The sequence below is a fragment of the Lactuca sativa genome, chromosome 6 (genome assembly GCF_002870075.4).
Source record: "Lactuca sativa cultivar Salinas chromosome 6, Lsat_Salinas_v11, whole genome shotgun sequence".
Lineage (NCBI taxonomy): Eukaryota > Viridiplantae > Streptophyta > Magnoliopsida > Asterales > Asteraceae > Lactuca > Lactuca sativa.
The window spans coordinates 168,667,854-168,686,739 of NC_056628.2; the positions used below are offsets into that span (position 1 = coordinate 168,667,854).

At 35.3% G+C, this 18,886-nt stretch overlaps 2 protein-coding genes across 3 annotated transcripts; one reads left to right on the forward strand and one right to left on the reverse strand.

The window, feature by feature from the left end:
• The first annotated feature begins 2,762 nt into the window (after nt 1-2,762).
• On the forward strand, nt 2,763-4,103 carry LOC111895458 (protein ENHANCED DISEASE RESISTANCE 2-like). Its single transcript, XM_023891534.3, has one exon. It carries the CDS (start codon nt 2,973-2,975, stop codon nt 3,921-3,923), a length of 951 nt encoding a protein of 316 aa, XP_023747302.1. The 5' UTR covers nt 2,763-2,972; the 3' UTR covers nt 3,924-4,103.
• Nucleotides 4,082-9,580, reverse strand: LOC111895446 (uncharacterized). 2 transcript variants are annotated; one of them, XM_023891529.2, is made up of 12 exons: nt 8,376-9,580; nt 8,196-8,277; nt 7,932-8,120; nt 7,793-7,857; nt 7,541-7,700; nt 6,905-7,150; nt 6,699-6,815; nt 6,442-6,612; nt 5,501-6,352; nt 4,970-5,423; nt 4,686-4,876; nt 4,082-4,611 (listed from the first exon to the last, which is right to left on the reverse strand). In XM_023891529.2, exons 1-12 carry the CDS (start codon nt 9,386-9,388, stop codon nt 4,195-4,197), a joined length of 3,957 nt encoding a protein of 1,318 aa, XP_023747297.1. In that variant the 5' UTR covers nt 9,389-9,580; the 3' UTR covers nt 4,082-4,194. The 2 variants fall into 2 exon arrangements, with proteins under 2 accessions (XP_023747297.1, XP_023747294.1); XM_023891526.2 differs by having other exon boundaries at nt 5,501-6,355.
• Nucleotides 9,581-18,886: the final 9,306 nt, after the last annotated feature.

Sequence of the window (18,886 nt, forward strand, 5' to 3'; positions counted from 1 at the left end):
TTAGATGTTAATGAACTATACATTCATACAGGTACTTTATTTACTCCATGGTTGCCTTATTGACATATATTTCTAAGGAATCCCCTAAGTAGTATTGTCTACTCAATGATCCTTTAGGATAGGTCCCACAAAATCATCATCTTAGGATCCGAGAGTGAGAATAATGGGAATAGGTAATCGGGTTATTCGTTTGACGGGATATATATATATATATATATATATATATATATATATATATATTATAAAATAAGTTATATTATTATGGATTGAAAACCCTATATGATCACCAGGCTCCTAAGCCTGACCCACTCAATTTCCTTGGATCACAGGTAACAATACGAAGATTCGGAGATGTTAATGTTTGAATATGCCAAGAGATTTAAGGAGTTTTAGGCCATTAAATAAATTGAGGTAAGGCCTGTAAAGACTAGTTCATGCTTATGTTTTTGTATCAGTTATGACATCCCAAGCTTTCAAATGTTAATGAAGAATGTTTTTTCGGAAATGCTTTGATATTTATATCATTTCACATTAATAACATATTGGGACAAATTCCACACTAATGAAAGAATAATCTGTTTTAAATAAGCATAAAGAAAAAAAATGGACATAAATTTGGGGATGTCACATTGTATGTAGGATGTTGTTATGTTGTAGTGATTTGTTTGTATGGTAAATCTGTTATGATTACATGTGTTTGTTGGTTATTGTTTCTTTGTTTGCATATGTCGACATATTGTGGTTGGGTTGAGGTGGTTCTGCTTTATGTTGTAGGCCAAGATACCTGGGTGATCTAATTGATATCGTAGCCCTAATAAGAGTGGTCCAGCCCCGTGTTGTAGGCTCAAGAGAGCGGTCCAGGTGTACGGTAAGCCTTGCAAGGCGTTCCATTTAGACTGAAGGATCATGTGTGGATGCATTGTATGTGTATTGTTGTATGGGGTATTTTGGGGAGCCCACTAAGCTTCAACTTACATTTGTGGATTTAAATGTTTCAGGTAGTTTTGAGGATTGGGGGAAGCCAAAGGCGTAAGTGTACATATCATTTTGTGGATTTATGTTTGAGAGATTTATTTGATACTCTTATTTTATGATTATGTTTTGAAACAATGAATTAGATGACTTATGGGTTTTCTAAAAAAGTCTTTTGAAAATGAGAAATGTTACTATGGTTTTTGGGATGTTACACTTCGGTCAGCTGCAAGGTGACGAGATGGAGTTCAATTCTGCTAGTGATTGTGGATTCCCCCGTTGTTGCTTGAGATTAAGCAAGGTAGTTTGTTTGGAAGCCAAGAACTGTTATGAACTTATGACGAAGGTGAGGAAGATGAAGACAATGAATGGTAGGGGATGGGGTTAGAGTGAGAATTAAGAGAGAGGAAGAAGGATGAGGAATATATGTCTATGTGGCAAAAGTAGTTTGATTGTGGATTTCCTTAATTTTGACTTTAAAGTTTAATTTTGACCAAATATTTCTAGATTTTCCAAATCTTCAAACGATGATGTCAACAATTGTCTATGTGGCAAAGGGGTAACCAGGTTACTCCTTCATTTTATTCAAAGTGGCCAATTAGTCCCGACAAAAACAATTTTATTCCCTTAAAAAATACGAAAATAAGTTATAGGACTAAATTGGCAAATTTGAAATACATTATTAGGCTAATGTGTCATTTTCCCTTTACATAAAAAAATAAACATTTATACTTACAAAAATAAATAAATCAATAATATTATAATCTCTTTAAAAAAATCAATAATATTATAAGGATGTTTTTTTGTTATCTTATGGAATTTATCAAACACTAAAAATGATAGCATTTTTATGTTTTAACACTATATAATAATAAGTTTTAAGGCCGGCCCTTTAGTCCAACGATAACATGAGTAGATGGATATGTATATATCAATCGATGGTTGAGGGTTCAAGTCTCGTTGTATACGGATATTTTAGATTTATGAGTATAATAGTATGGGTGTATGTAAATTGTTAAAAAAAATAATAACAAACAAACAAACTATAAGTCAATATATTTTTAAATTGTATTTTATATCACATAAAAACACTAATACATATTTTATTAAATAAAGAAAAAAAAAACATATGTTATAAATAATAATCCCAAACACTTGATAATTTGACCATCATTCCCATGTCCCTTCCCTGTTTATTGCGTCCATGTACTTTTTCTTTGTATTATATATATGTACAAATGTAATATTTTAAAAATAAATCGATCACAATCATTTAAGAAATGACAAGAGTTAGGTTGTATATTCTCACTCCATTTGGAGTAGTATGTTATGTCTTATTGAGTGTGCCAACATCACAATTTTTGTCACTATCAAGTTTACAGATAATATATTATTTCTTAATTCTTATATTACACTTTTCTGTAAAACTGAAAATAAATAATTAATATATCAATCGTAAGGCTTATGATTGTTGCTCTCTATGATACAGATGTATGATTACATGGATGTGTATCCATAAAAACATACAATATTCATGTATAAAATAAAACTATTTATTTATTTGTGATCTTTAGTCCATTTATATATATCTATTTACATGATCAGCAAATCTTAGCTTTTTAGTTATTGTTATTTTCTATTTAGAAAAAACAAAGATGACACACTGTCTCGTCAGAAGTGTAACGATTTTTTATGGTTAAATATAATTTAAAAAATTAACATAAACTTATATATAGTATCAAGTAATAATTTTATTTGCTTAAAAGTAGGTATTTTATGTCGATTAAATATTTTGTTATTTGGAAGGGAAAAGTATACAGTATACATAAACACGCCAAAACAACCCCCAACAAATTAACCATATTATAGCTGAGTGATAACGCGAGTTAAAAAAGGGTTCTTCCGAAACTCCTTTACAAATCCAAGACTTTCCATTCCACCCCATCCATAACGCGTCTGATTCTAGCCGGTGCTCTACTTCCTGAGGCGGCCGAGAGAGAATGTGTTCCACTAAGCATAAGCAAAAGCATAGGAGCTCCTCCGCCGCGTACACCGTCGTCGACAAGGCTTCCTCGGCCGAGGAGGAAGACGGAGACTGGAGGCAAGAAGCAATTAACGGTGGATCTCTCAAGCTTGTAGACCTCGATACTGGATCCAATGGTTGGGCATCCCCTCCCGGTGATCTATTCTCTCTCCGCGGCAGTAACTACTTCACCAAGAAGCAGAAGTGCCCCTCCGGTCCATGGCTCCTTCATCCTGCAGGTGTCGATTGGCTCCGTTCTGCATCTAAACTCGACCACGTCCTATCACGCGCCGACAACCGTGTGATGCACGCGCTTAGGAAGTCTCAGTGCGAAGGAAGCAACACTGCGAAGAGTTTCGTATTGGCCGTGAACTTACAGGTTCCAGGTAGGGATCATCATAGTGCTGTGTTCTACTTCGCAACAGACGATCCGATTCCCTCCGGTTCACTTCTCTATCGATTCATTCACGGAGACGACGCCTTCCGCAACCAGCGGTTTAAGATCGTGAACCGTATCGTCAAAGGGCCGTGGATCGTGAAAGCCACCGTCGGGAACTACTCCGCTTGCCTACTCGGAAAAGCCCTGAATTGCCACTACCACAGCGGCCCGAATTACCTAGAGATTGACGTCGACATCGGTAGCTCGAAGGTCGCCACTGCGATTTTGCGTTTGGCGTTGGGATGCGTGACGGCTGTGACAATCGATATGGGGTTTGCAGTTGAAGCTCAGGAAGACGAGGAATTACCGGAGAAGTTGTTTGGGGCAGTTAGGATATGTCAAATGGAGATGTCTTCTGCGACGTTCGTTGATACAGATACAGCAACAAATAGACCATTGATACAAACAGCTCACAGTAATCGTGTTCAAGCATCGGATCTGCAGGATGACGATGACGATGACGACGCGAATATTAATATTGAGAAATGAATAAAGGTAGTGAAAAAAGGGGTAAATTCTACGCAATTTTCGGGATCTCATATAGCGTAAGTAGTTTTCATGTTAATTGCGATGATCTATCATACCCTGCTTAAACATTTTTTTCGTGGGCGATTCTGGTGCTGTATAGATAATAATTTCAATAATAATAACTGTAACGCTTCTTGTTCAGATTCGATGATTTTTGTGGGTGCTAAAAGATGAGAATTTGTTTCTGATATGTGTGTATGTTATTTACTATACAAATATTCTTTCATCACATCTAAGCGCTCTCTATATTTGCTTCATCGTCTGAATCTTCAACAATTCTACTCTTCTTTCTGGGAATCAAACTGTCATCTTCTTCCGAATCCTCTGCAGCAAATGGGGTACCTGTGTCAGGTAATAATGCATCATCTTCTTCACCATTTTCAGAGTCTTGTACCAAATCATTTTGAGCAGCAGCTTCATCATGTTCCTGATCATTCCCATGTTCATGTTCTTGTGGGCCGGTTATTCTAAAATCTCTAGCAGTGCTACGTTTTGCGTGCCTCAACAAGTTCATCTTGCAAGCTTTGCCAAGTAGAATCAGATACTTCTCATAATCTTCTATCTGAAATATCAAATCTGGGATGCATCTGTTCTCCCTTTTAATCTTGTTTAAAATTCCTTTACTTGCTCTGCTACTGGCTTGTTGTTTCTGCAATCATTATATGTTTTAATTAAGTAAAAAACTAGATTGCAAATCAATAATACAAAGTTCAATGTTCAAACCTGCTGCATTGTTTCCATGAAAATGTACAAAGGACCTGTTAACTGCTTACAAGTCACTTCCACAAGTTTTTGAAACTTGAGACTTGGTAAAATCTGCTTGCAACCTTTAGGTGCGATAAGAAACTTTGAAACCCTAGCTAAGTTCTTGTAGAATTTAGCAGCCAATCTCACTACATGTTCACCTTGAAGATCTGTAAATTTAGGGTGCATCACACTATCACTAAAAAGTTTATTCTTTTACAGAATTCAAGAAAGTAGATAAAAGATTGAGTGATTTAATTTACCTTTGAGGTTCATCACCACAAAAGAAGATAACAGTTCCATGACAGCTTCAGCCCTCTGGTACAGAGTCTCTTCTAATGTCAAATGTGACTTGTGTATCCCATTATCATCCATCTGTATCCCTTTATAAGCACTAGTGAAACATGTTTTCATCTTCATACTGATTCGATCCATGTCAGCAAGAACTGATTCAAGAAACTGTAGGATCACTGATGATATAACAGTTTCTGTTGAATTGTTTATGATTCTGTATGTTTCTGATCCTGTTGTTTTTATCAACTCCAGTGCCATATCTTGAGCAACAGCCAAATCATTTGGAGCTTGAGTACACGATAGTGCTAGATTCACTACATTTTTTGCAATCTTTGTGTTTGCTATATTACTTGTTTCACAAATTCTTATTGCCCAATCACCAATAGTTTTACACCCAATAATCTTCGCAATATCACACAGCACCTGATAACATAACAGTATTATTCAAGTCAAAATTGTATATCTACAAGTAAAAACCATAAAAAGAATTATGTTTTTACCTCAATTTCATGGAATAACTTTGCTTGAAGAAGCTTAGAGAACAGAGGTTTAACAATTTTTGTAATGAAGACTTCTTCCCTTTGAATGTTCAGTGGTTCATCCTCAACTAAAGAATCTGACAACATGTCTTCAATTTCTCTCATTTCCTCTGGGCTTTGAGAACAGATTGTTAGCAGTTCTTTCAAGCAAATTAGAGCCAAGAGAACGAGACCCTTTTTATCTTCTTCATCTTTTTTCCCTTTAGCTTCCTTTTTCTTTTGATCTGGGTGAATGAGCAACGTGATCACTTTCAACAATGGTGGACCTAGGATCTTTATATCCCCATACATCAAACCCTTCAATGGATCATCTTTTGCCACATTGGAACAAGATTTGATCTTGCAAAAAGTGGCATTTAACACAAAAGAGAACAGTTTAGAATGTTGGTTTGATGACTTGTAGAGTTGAAACAAGTGATGAATGCTTGATGTTGACATGAAAGTAGTTGTTTCTTTACACCACTTTGTGTTATCTGACTCATTTTTATATGTTAGATCAGGAGCAGTAGACCGAGGTGTTTCTTTTCTAGCACCATTGTTTTGTGTACATAAGGACTCATGTAGATCAACAAGATCAATCAACTCTTTCTCTAAATCAATCTTTGTATCATTACTTGCCTTTTCCAATTCAGTAGCAAGTGTATTCAATATCACCTCAATAACACCTGACATAATCTTAGCACTATATTTGTATGTCTCTCCTTCTTGTGGTGTATCTAAACCTAACTGTCCTTCCAAATTTCCATTTCTTAGAAGCTTCCGGATTCTTGACAAAGCATTGGAAAACGACTCACCAGAAACTGTTCCTCCTGCCTGCTGAATGCTGATATTCAGTATTGAGTATTGACACAACATATAATTAAATACTGTTTTCAAAACTTTCATTTTTATAAATTTAATACCTCGTTTTCCTGTGTAAGTGAGAACCCGAAAGAAGCCCATGATTCAGATTTTTCTTGTGGCTGAAGTGAAAGAACCCATGAGACACAAGATAGAAGATCATCAAGTGGTTCAACTATACAAGCTTTGTTATTCTCAGTCTTAATGCATTGGATTATATTAAGTTCACCATCCTGAAACCAAAAGCATAAAGTCAATCATGAAACAGAAACATAAATATATATTAAAAAAAATTAATGAATTATCTAAGAGTACTTACTTCTTTGTAAAACTGTAGAAAGTGAGGCCATAGAAAATCAAAAACTTCCCCTGCTGTTAATGGATCAACCAGCACAAGCTTTACAAGTCCCTGGTATACAACCTCTTTCACTTTCCCCTACTTACAACAACAAAGCCTCAATAAGCACATGTACTTTTTTCTGGTGTGTGTGTGTGTGTGTGTGTTGGGGGTAGATATAAAGGAACCTGTTGATAGAGGCAACGTTGTAATAAACTACTGAGCTCTTTGAAAAGATCATTGCTAATTCCACGGGTTATTTGAGGTTGTTGACTGCTGCTAGCTTGGCTAGAGGATTCTTGATAAGAAGATGGCATATTTTGTTTTGATTTTTTGTCTGCAAGAATTAAGTCGATAATGGCTCCAGCTGCAGCTAAGCGGATTTGATCTTCTTGTCTGAACATAGCCTTGCGCACCACCAAGATTATGTAGTCCTGCCAAAGTTATGTACTCAATGGATTAATGATGTCCGATAAATGACCATTTTACCCTTTTGTTTAGATGGGGATCAAAACCATGGGTTTGTGATGTGAGGTGAAAGAGGGTAGGTAATAAAAGAAAAGCATATAGGTAAAAGAAGATGTCTCAACTCTCAACTCATAAAGCCTCCAACACCTACCATGTCGAATGGTTTATTTATATCAAGTAAAAAATAACAATGCCATATATTCATCCAAATTAAGTCAAGTATGTCTCTATTAAAAAGAGACAAGCTCAGAATCTAAATTATTATTATTATGTGATCAAATACATTCCTCTGATAATCATAGACTACAACCTTGAACCTTTTATTTGACTGAATAAATGTTTAGAAGAATGCAAACCTGAAGGTTATGACTGAACTTGATGAGTGGCACTAGAATGTTAATCAAATGGGAAGCAACTTTGCTGTGCATAAAACCAAAATAATCCAACAATTCCTTCAGATGTGACACATATTCTAATATGGGGTATGGGTAGTTCTGAACTAGGTTACCAAGTAACCTATCAAAAAATAAATAATAAAAAATAATCAAACACAAGATTATTTCAATCTGCATAAGAAAACATAAGATAGGCTTTTGACTTGTGAATACCTTATGATTGCTAAACTTTGGTCAGGCTTAAGAGAAAGGATTCGGAATTTACATTGCTCAATAATCTGCAAAAAAAGTCTGCATTAAGATTCTATGTGAATGTTAGATTTTTTAATATTATTCTTTTGTTTATATTAACCTCATTTCTTGCCATATCATGAACCTCAAATAAACTTTTTAGCATTTGAATACCAAGCTCTTGAGAACCTATAAGACCTGTGTTTCCAAGTTCTTTATGGCTCATTTCCTCCCCTGATTCCAGAAACAAAAAGCCCAAGTGGACTATGCTAGGAACAATATGTTCTCTTCCATGATTACTCTCATTAACCTAAAGTTATTAACCAAAACACAACAAAATTATATGATTGTGAAGAAAATTTGCAATAAAAAAGAGGTGAATTACAATTCTTAGCACGGCTTTCTCTGTCAATAGGGCATTTTGTAGATACTCTTCCTTTAAGTCATCAGGTAGCCATTTACAATGTCTGCACAAGTACATAGAACAGGCCACTGATAAGAACAACAAAATGAATGTAACACACTAATAGGATGAAAATAAAATATGTAATCTTGAGGCATGTACCTTGAAAATTTGTAATCCTTATAAGCAGTGATTAGAGCTGTTTTCAGTGTTCCCATGGAGTTCTCCCTGTACCTTCTAATTCTTGCTATTGACAACAATAGCCCAACAACAAAATGATCAACTGCCTGAAGATTTGACCTCACAAGCCCCATAATTTCCTGCCCCAGTGAAGGATCTTGCTTTACAGCGAAATTGACATGCAACAGTACAGTCCCTTCAACTTCCCTGATGATATTAGAACTCGCCTTTTTAGAATGCATTTTGGTTCCAAAGAACATAACAATACCTTCAATTATTTCCCTCTTGTTGAACCCTTTTGAAGCCAAAACAAGTAACTGGTAAACTAATGAAGGAAGATCCTGCAGCTCAACACAATGCATATTGTCAAACACCTTCTGTGCATACAGCTTACCTCTTCCCTTACCAACAAACTTGAACTCGTGAATGATAGAAACCAGTTTCACTAACAAAATCCTTGACCAATTACAATCTAGGATACGATCAAATACCGCATCAACTGAATCCTGGGGTTTATCGATCTCATTAGAGTTAAATATGATGTGAAGACACTTCGGAAGCAAGTCGAGAAGCTGCGCTTCATCTGGATCTCTGTTGATTTGTGAGATACTCGAAACGATTGTATCAGAGATTGTTTGTAGTTCGTTGATCGGGATGTTCTCTAGATGGGGAGAGAAGAGTTCCAGGGTTTTAAGAGACCGCCGATCATGGGGAATTTTGTTGGAAGTGAAGAGGATTAAGTAGGAATTGAGAAGAGATGTGAGTAGGGTAGATACAGAAGGAGATGGCGAGAGGAGAGAGAGGAGAGACGATGTGTATTCAGAGACGGCGGAGGGAGGGAGAGTGTGGAGGTGGGAGACGAGGGTTTCGTGAGAAGTTGGGGAGAGGAGGTAAGGATGAAGCGGTGCAGTAGTGTGGTACTGAGCTAAGCGGATTATGTCATCCGGGGTGAGAGGCGGTGAGTTGTTACGGTGGTTGGCGGTGGCGGTCGTCATGGTGGCGCGACCGTAATTGGATAGCAGACGAAGTTGTGAGTGGGTTTTGTGGATTTTTCGAGCGCGGGAAAACTCGAAAATGTTTCATTTTTTTTTTTTCGCAAATTGTTGGTAAAAATCATAATTTATTTTGCTTTCGTATTTAAACCAAATCTCCTTCCCTCCTCTGATACGTAAATAAATAAAAAAATGAAAAATGATTTTTGAGGGTAATTAACTTTTGCGTTTGTATTTATTTGGTTTTTTTTCTTTTTTCTGTATTCAATATACCATTGAACTTGTTGTTTGTGTTCACAATAACCTTTTTGACCGGCTTTTGACTTGTGATAGCCGGTCAAAGGGTTATGGTGAACACAAACAACAAGTTCGATGGTATATTGAGTACAAAAAAAGGAGGGCCAAATGAGAACAAATGCAACAATTGGTTACCCTCCTGATTTATTTTCCCTTAACTTATTTACAGCAAATCTCACGTCGTCTCCTACTGATATTAATGACTATGAGATTATTATTGTTTCTCTTCAAAACATAACCCACGAAATGACATTATTCATACATGTATAACTTTGTAATGCACTTGAATATTTATTAGGGGAATCTTGACTAAGCAGACGCATTTCATTACTACATTTACATTTCCAATCAAATGATTTATCGTATCATGGATTCTAGACAAGTCTACAAACGAGTGGAATCACAAGTGTTGTGATTTTTTAGTTTACTTAGCTTTAAGATCGAATTCATGGGATAAGATACAACATCAATATGTACAATATCATAGTGATGTGTCTACAAAAGCAACATGATATTGTACATATTGATGTTGTATCTTACCCCATGAGTTCGATATTAAAGCTAAGTAAACTCAAAAATCACAGCACTTGTGATTCCACTCATTTGTAAACTTGTCTAGAATCCATGATACGATAAATCATTTGATTGGAAATGTAAATGTAGTTATGAAATGCGTCTGCTTAGTCAAAATTCCCCTAATAAATATTCAAGTGCATTACAAAGTTGTACATGTATGAATAATGTCCTTTTGTGGGTTATGTTTTGAAGAGAAGTAAGAATGAATCTCATAGTCATTAATATCAGTAGGAGATAACGTGGGATTTGCTGTAAATGAGTAAAAGGAAAATGAATCAGGAGGGAAACCAACTGTTGCATTTGTTCTCATTTGGTCCCTTTACTTTTTTTGTACTCAATATACCATCGAACTTGTTGTTTGTGTTCACCATAACCTTTTGACCGGCTATCACAGGTCAAAAGCCGGTCAAAAGGGTTATGGTGAACACAAACAACAAGTTCGATGGTATATTGAATACAAAAAAGGAAATGGACCAAATGAGTACAAATGTAAAAATTAATTACCCTCAAGAGTCATTTTCCAAATAAAAAACTCCCCTACTCTAATAAATAAATAAATAACTCCATTTGTTCTCGCGTGTAATCTTCTATCTTTCTCAACCCCTTTAAAGTAAACTTCCAAAAATACACATTTAAAACTCTCATGGCAATATTAGACTCCTCTATTCGTCCACTTTAGCTTCAGATTATCCCAATTAATCTTTTACAAATCAGCTCCCAGATCAGAAAAATAAATAAATAAATAAATAAAAAGAAAAAAGAAAAAAAAAGTTGAACAGCAAATCAGTTGGTTAAATGTTAGACCTCCAAAGTTAGAAAACTCCTTTTGTGGCTTCTCTCCAAGAGACATTTGTCTCTACCAGTTGATTCTACAGAAAAATTATTATGTACAAATCTTTTACGTAACCATTAATTATATCCCAAAAAATCAATCAAGACATTTGAATTCCAAAAGATCTACCTGCAATATCAAATTTACCCTTTTTCCAATTCCTTAACGGCACAATGGCATTCCATGTTTATTGATTAGGAGTTTCTAACTAAGATATGCTAAACCAACAATTATGTAAGGGAAAATCTTTAACTGAGTCTTAACATCCCACCAATATTTAAGGAAGGAAATGGATTTCATAACTAATTCTAAAAATTTATATAATTACGATTATGTTATCTACTCACAACGTTCGATATTGCTATTGGAGGTGTTTGAACCCTAACATCGATTGACGACTAATTTTGATGTTTGTTGGTTCTTTAATGTTGTTGGTTGGTTCTTCAACTTTTTTTTCTTTAGTTTTATTTTCTATTTTTTGTCTTTTGATTTTGAATTATCATCTTTGAAGTTTAATCATCAGTCCTTTTTACTGTGAATTCAAATCATATTGTGTATTAGTGATATTCTTTTTTAGTGTTCTAATTGGTATCATTGTTGTCAAATTTATGATAACATCTTATACAAATGATAAGAAACAATTTTTTTAAAACTTGCATTAAAAATTTAATTAGCTCTGTTTCGGATGCAAATGAGCAACAAAATATAATTAGAAGTCTATTGTTAATGTGTGTAGTGTTGTGTGTATGTTTGTGTATTATATGTTGGCGGAGCCAGGATCAAAGTAAAGGGGTATCCCAATTTTTTTTAGGGTAACCTAGTTTTTTTCCCGGGATACTTGGGTTTCCCGGGTTCGGTTTTAAACCCAAATTTTAATCGAATCCTTAGCTAACCTCAAGTCTTATTATATAAACATAAAGTTGAAGTATATTTTGATACATGAATCGATGTGGGACTCAAAGTAGGTATCAAATAAAGCATGAGCATAACAGGTTTATATAATAGAAAAAAATGACTGAGTTTACATGTGTTTAACGATGTGGGATACAATAGCTGGGAAAATAAAACAAAAGTAAACAAAGAATATGTAAGAAGCAAGAATTGATCTCGAGACCTTTGCTTGAATAAGCCAATGCCTTAACCAACAAACCAACTGTTTGTTTGTGTTTATAAGTGGAGGGATGCATATATATATACTATACCGAATTTTTTTTTAGGGATACGTAAACAAAAATTACACTACCGAAAAAAAATTTGAGGGGTATCCCCTTGGATCCACCCCCTGTATATGTATGTATGTTTGTGTGTTATGATATGTATGACGGCCCACTTCCAAAATATGCGATTGTTTCGGTCCTTTCAAGGTTTGGGGTTGGAATCAAACAAACATTTGTCAAATTTTTGAAAATTTTGGTGACTTTTTAAATCAATGGCTCTAAGTTTTTTCTAATATTACTAGGAGTTCTATTTCCTTATTTGTTTTATTTTAATTTTTTTTCTTATGAAACATCGTAAAATGTTATACTTTTGTATGTATTTAACCGTGTTAAAGACTTGATGGTTTCATAATTTTAGCCTTGATCTTCCCCTGCTCGTTTAGAAGGCTTTAAAATATAATACTAACCCGTGAAAATCACAGTTATAAAATTAATAAAACTTTTATAGTAAAAACTCAAAATTATTCAATTATTTCAAATAAATTATTAATTAAGAGATATATTTTTAGTTATATAAAATTGTAATCGTCAATTTAAATAAATACATGAAATTATATCACCTTATAATATATATTAATTTTATTTCATTAGTTATTATAATGTTATTAATTTAATGTAACTAGAGCATGAAATTTAAAATTTAAAATTTGAAATTTGAAATTTGAAATTTGAAATTTGAAATGAATAATCAATTATTAATTTAATGTAATTAGACTAGGAAATTTAAAATTTAAAATAGAGAATTAATAGGTTGACATGTGACATGATAGGTGACATATAATATTAATGAGGATTTGTAATATCGTGACACATGTCAATAGGAGAATAAACTTATTCATTTATTAGAATAGAGAGAAGATTAGTTTTGATCACCAAAAATATTTTAGATTGTGATATAAGTTTGATCTGATTTAGAGCATGGTGTTAACATATCCCTATAGGAATACGTTAAAGATAACATAATTGTTATCTTTAGGACAACCTAGTTAAGGGTCGTTACCCGGCCTAGTGCCAAACCCAAATCCTCACCCTTGTGGTCTTGCCTAGGGCCTTGGTACTTGGCGCTCTTGCGCCCAGGTTCAATTCCAGACGATAATCCCTTGTCTATAATAAGCTAAAACACGGTTGGTCGCTTCCCAGGACGACAAGTGTAACGCTCAGAACGTTGTCCTCTACCTCCTCTACACTAATAACATATGACTACTAGTGATGCACGATCCACCAATGGGACTCCTCCACATCCTGTCGGGCTAGACGGGACAAAGGATATTGTTGGGATCATGCTCAGAAAGATACAAGTATAAAAGAGATCCTTCTCCTTTAGGGGAAGAGATCGTTTTATTCTGAAAGGAAAAAAAAAGTTTCCATATTCCCACACATACGCTCATACTAACTAAATCATTGAAGCTTCGTCTCGGGATTACCTCCCGGACGTCGACTGACGTTCTTTCTTTATTGTTGTGATTATAGGGCTCACCATTCGGAATCATCACGATACAGCGTTAGGCGCCTAGCACATATCACAACATTTGGCGTCATTCGGGCGTATACTTAGAGTTACACAACTTTGATACGACACTAGACGTCGACAACGACGGAAAAAGGACATGTGGAACTCGACGGAGGAGAAATAAACCCACTCAAATTTATGTCATCACTCGACCGCACACAAGCATCTGCATCAGAAGGACAGGCCTTCACCCAAACGTCGGTCGTGCAAGCGTCGGGCTCCACAGAGGACACCCTAGTTGCATCAATAGCCATCTTATGGCGACCGCCACCCATCACAACATAGCATCTGGTCACAACCACGACCACGACGCCACGAATAACGGTGACTCAGTTGTCACAACCACCGACTTCTCAGCCACAACCGTTGTTGCAGCAAGCGGGGATGAAAACTTGGTCTCCAAGAACCATGTTGTGCTCCGTGCAACACCCAGTATCGAACTATTAATTCTCTCCCAAAGCAAGCATGTCGCATATTCCGTTCTTCGCACAACAACCACCGATGTTCAATCCCTATATCCTGCAGTTGCATGTATCCATTCCATACGTTCCACCATCGCATGGCTCTAACCCTAACATAATATCAACGTAAGAGCCTAATTATCACTAAGCATCAACATATCAGCTCAACCCCCCCCCCCCCCCCGCGCGCGCACAACGATTGCAAGGACCGAATCTGCACATGCTCCAACAGCCAGGATCGAGCTCATAGTTGCAGCAAAGCATGCAAACGATCTCACAACAGCAACCATACATATGGCAAACAGCGTGTAACGCCCATGTTTCTAGGCTAGGCACTAATGATGATGTAATAGTCTAGGTCAGCCTTTGTAACTAGTTTTGAAATAATAAGATGTATTATTGATTATTATGTGTTTTATGATTAATTATTATAATTTAATGAATTATGGATAAAAATAAGCGTCGAAAATAAATGTTAGACAAACCTGATATCTATGAAGAAAGTTGTAGTGGTTGAAATAAGGATTCCGGAGATATAAAGAGTACCGAAATTCCGATTTATAACGAAGAAGTTATGACCTGTCGAAGTTTTCGCGACAAAACCGGCATGACGTTGTGTGACGTAAAAAGTGAATTTACAATAAAGTGCTTGTTAGATGTCATTTTATGCATCTTTTAGGGTAGTTTTCATTATTATTTAGTATCATATTTTGTACATTTGCATTTCATTTATTTAAACAATGTTCAACTCATGTAATTCGTAAGAATTCCCGTACTGCTCATGTTTTTATGTCAATTTCATATAGTTTGAGTGGAGCGGTGCTTTGGGAGCAGTTGGATATGTGTTTGGAGATTAAAAATGGAGCTTGGAACTTATGGAGTATGTTACGGAATGTTTGCAAGATGCTTTGGCCAAGAAAAAACATTCAGTTGAATTGTTCACATGAAGATAGAATTTGCAATCTAAAGTTAAAGGATGTTGCTGGCAGCTTAGATCCCCTGTTAATATTTTGACCATATATCGAGAACCGTACCTCCGATTGATGCAATTCAAAATAATCTGAAAAGTAGACGAAATTTCGGACGTCTTAGGCACAACATGCGATCGCAGGTTGCCTTTATGCGATCGCATGGGGCCTTTTTACGACCACAGGTTGGGTCACAACTTGTCTTCGAGGTTCTTTTGTGCCCAAAATTCATCCGGGAGTGAAAACTCAATACATGCGATCGCAGGTTGGCCAAAAGTGTCAAAATAGCATCCTACTTCATTAAAAAGGCACTAGACGCGTTTTCTTCAAAACCTACGATCGCAGGTGCACCGTTTTTGCTGTTGGGCGTATAAATAGACCCTGATAGCATCCTTGTCACCTAAGTTGGCGATCCTAGAGATACCAGACGGCGAAAATATGATTTTAGAGGCGTTTCTTCTCTGATTTCAACAATTTCTTAAGATCTGAGGACTGTGGATCATCTCCTTCAAGTAGATTAGTAAGATTAGTTGTTTTATGTCTCTTTTCATTTATTTTATCAGATTTTGGCCATGCCTGGCTAAACCCTAGTTTTTAGTTATGCATAAGACAGGTACTTTTCATGTGATTGATCATTAGATCTGGTTTTTAATTTGTGTTTCTATCTAGATTCTTCAGTTTTGAGCTTAATGAATGTTTGATTTGAATTCTTGTTAGTCTGATCACCTAACGTTATGCCATATATATACTTCAATATGGCAGAAGCAAAGAGGAACAAGAAACAACAAAGGCAAATGAGTATCATATGACATCATTTCGATATCAACGAATAATCTGATTCAAAGATTTACGATCAATGAGACATGACAATTTCTATACTTGATATACATCAATAAAGCTTCGGCCCAAATGGCACAGAAGACATACACTTTCTAATTTAAACATGTCAGTAGATTTCAGGCTTATAGCCCTGTCTAGCCCTGTCGAAAATACCCGATACCCGAATTACCCGTCCGATTTTTTCGGGTATCGGGTAATACGGGTCGGGTAAATCGGGTATCGGGTAAATTTTTCCGGGTAATCGGGTTACCCGAAATTTTTTTGGGTCGGGTAAAGGGTATACTTTTTGAGTTTCGGGTATACCCGAATTACCCAAATTATTTAATTTTTTTTAGAGCTTGTACTATATAACAGGTATTTGATCACGCTTAAACTAACTATCATTATTGTAAAACATAAATATATTTATTATGACAATACGACACTAACAATATTAAAAGTAATTTTTATATATCATCACGTTCTTTAAAATTTAACTGTTTTTTTTTATTATAGTTTTTATTACAATTAACAAACTCATTATCTTGACGAAACTTTAGAACATGGCAAAACTTATGACTACATTTATCTTAAACATTTTAAAGTTTTAAATTAAGATCTTTAGGTATTTGTTTTTTTTAACATCTTATTAGATTAGATTAAGTCGTTAAAAAATTACTTGATATCTCATGTATTATTGAGTAGAAAATCTCAATGTTCAAAGCTTAAGTAACTTCGTTTATGTCTCGTTTGTTTATATAAACAAGACTAATAAAGCACGACTTATTTATTTCGTTAAATTTATTTTTAGGTGAAATTCAAAAAAAAAATCATATATTTCGGGTAATATCCGAATTACCCAAACCCGACCCGATACCCGAATTACCCAAACCCGAATTACCCGAATTTAGTTTGGGTAGGGTAACGGGTAATTTTTCTAACATGAAAAACCCGAATTACCCGACCCGAATTACCCGAAACCCGAAAAAATTACCTGTTCAACACCCCTAGCCCTGTTTAACCATCTGCCAATGCCATAGAATATAAGCCATTCTCCTATAGAGATATGCTCTACATGGACAGAGGCTACATACCAGTACCAATGTGAATCTAAGTCGTTTCACTGATCACATAGTCAAAGGTATTTCTATGCTATTAAATAGCGAATAAAAAAATAACACGAAGAAAATAACCTGGAATCATAACGCTGAAAAGCACATGGCACATATAACACATAACATACAATTGTTCTTATATATTAAACTTACCTTGAAATAACCGGGGTTAGAAATTTAATTTGAGCAGTACTTCGGCTCTAAATATGATGTTTTGTGACGAAATTAGGGATTTTAGTTGAAAACGGCCTTACTCGGGCAGAGTTTCGACTTGAAAATATAATTTTCTCGGGAACTTCGGGGCGTCGGGACTTGCTTCGGGTGTCGGGATTGATACCGGGACTTCAAGGGTCAATACGGTAAATTTAGAGAGAGTATAAGGTGTAAGAGTGTGAAATTTCTAACATAAATCCGGTGACCCTCGGCCTCTATTTATAACATGCGAAGTGTTGGAATAGTGTCTAAGGCTGCAACTATATTTGACAGGTATTTGACCCGATTGTGCATGGTCCTTTTGGGTTGCCTTCACCATAGCAACTTGACAGGATGATTTATAGTGAAAGAATAATTATTATTAATATATTATGAGAATAATAAATAATAATATTGTTATTTGATTAATATAAGTCATAAATTAATTAGAAATTAATTTGGTGACTTAAAGAGATTAATTAAATAAAAGGGCATAAACTGTCAATTGTATGATAGTTGTACTTTGGGCTATGATTCCTTATAATAAGGGAGTGGACGATTTTAGGGTTAGCATAGGCCTAGAAATCGTCCAAGGCTTATCTATAAGGATATTGGATTGCTTAGGAGTTTAAGGGTGAAACCCTAAGAGGCTCACTAGTATAAATAGACCCATGGGGTCAAGGAAATCGGAACTCTTGCCTTTGAAGAAACCCTGGCCGACTTTCCTCACCCTCCCCTCTCTCTATTCATCCTCGTGCTAAGTTGGTGTTTGTAAGCCATTAAAGGAGTGACATTTGTGACTCTAAGCTCCAAGGACAAGAAGATTCAAGCAAGCAATTCAAGGTAATCTTTCAGATCTGATTTCATGTATTATGATATGAATGTTTTCATTAGATCTATCAATTAAAGTCTTGGATACATTGCATGTTCAATTAGAGAAACCTAGAACCAAGCATTAGGGTTTGTATGTGCATATAGGAATGTTCTTATGGCTCAAACCCATCAATGGTATCAGAGCCTTGATTGGTTTCTATTGAATTGATGCATTGGTTGCTTGATTGTTGATTGCTAAATTCGTTTTTTGTCCTTCTGCCTGATGAACTCGGCGAGTAGGCCTCAACTCGGCGAGTACATTGTGGTACTCGGCGAGTTCGAGCGTTAGAAGGAGCTAGTTTCGGGATTTCTTGTTGTTTATCTTATGGAAACTTGCCTTTATCTTAATAGGTCAATATAAATCCGATTTTAACATATATTTGAGTATATCCTTGACCTAATTGAAGATATTTACCAATAAACTGAATAATAATTTCCTTATGTGATAATTGTTTGATTATTTTAATTAAATTGGTAAATTGTTTTGCAAGAAGCAATTAAATAAATCAAATATGGATAATTATGTGATTAAATGGTTAATTTAAATTATTTGTTATTTGATCCCTTATGTTTTGAAGAGTTTAATACTTGTCCTCAAGTTTTGAAATTTATGTTTTGTGATTAAAAGTTTGATTTAGACA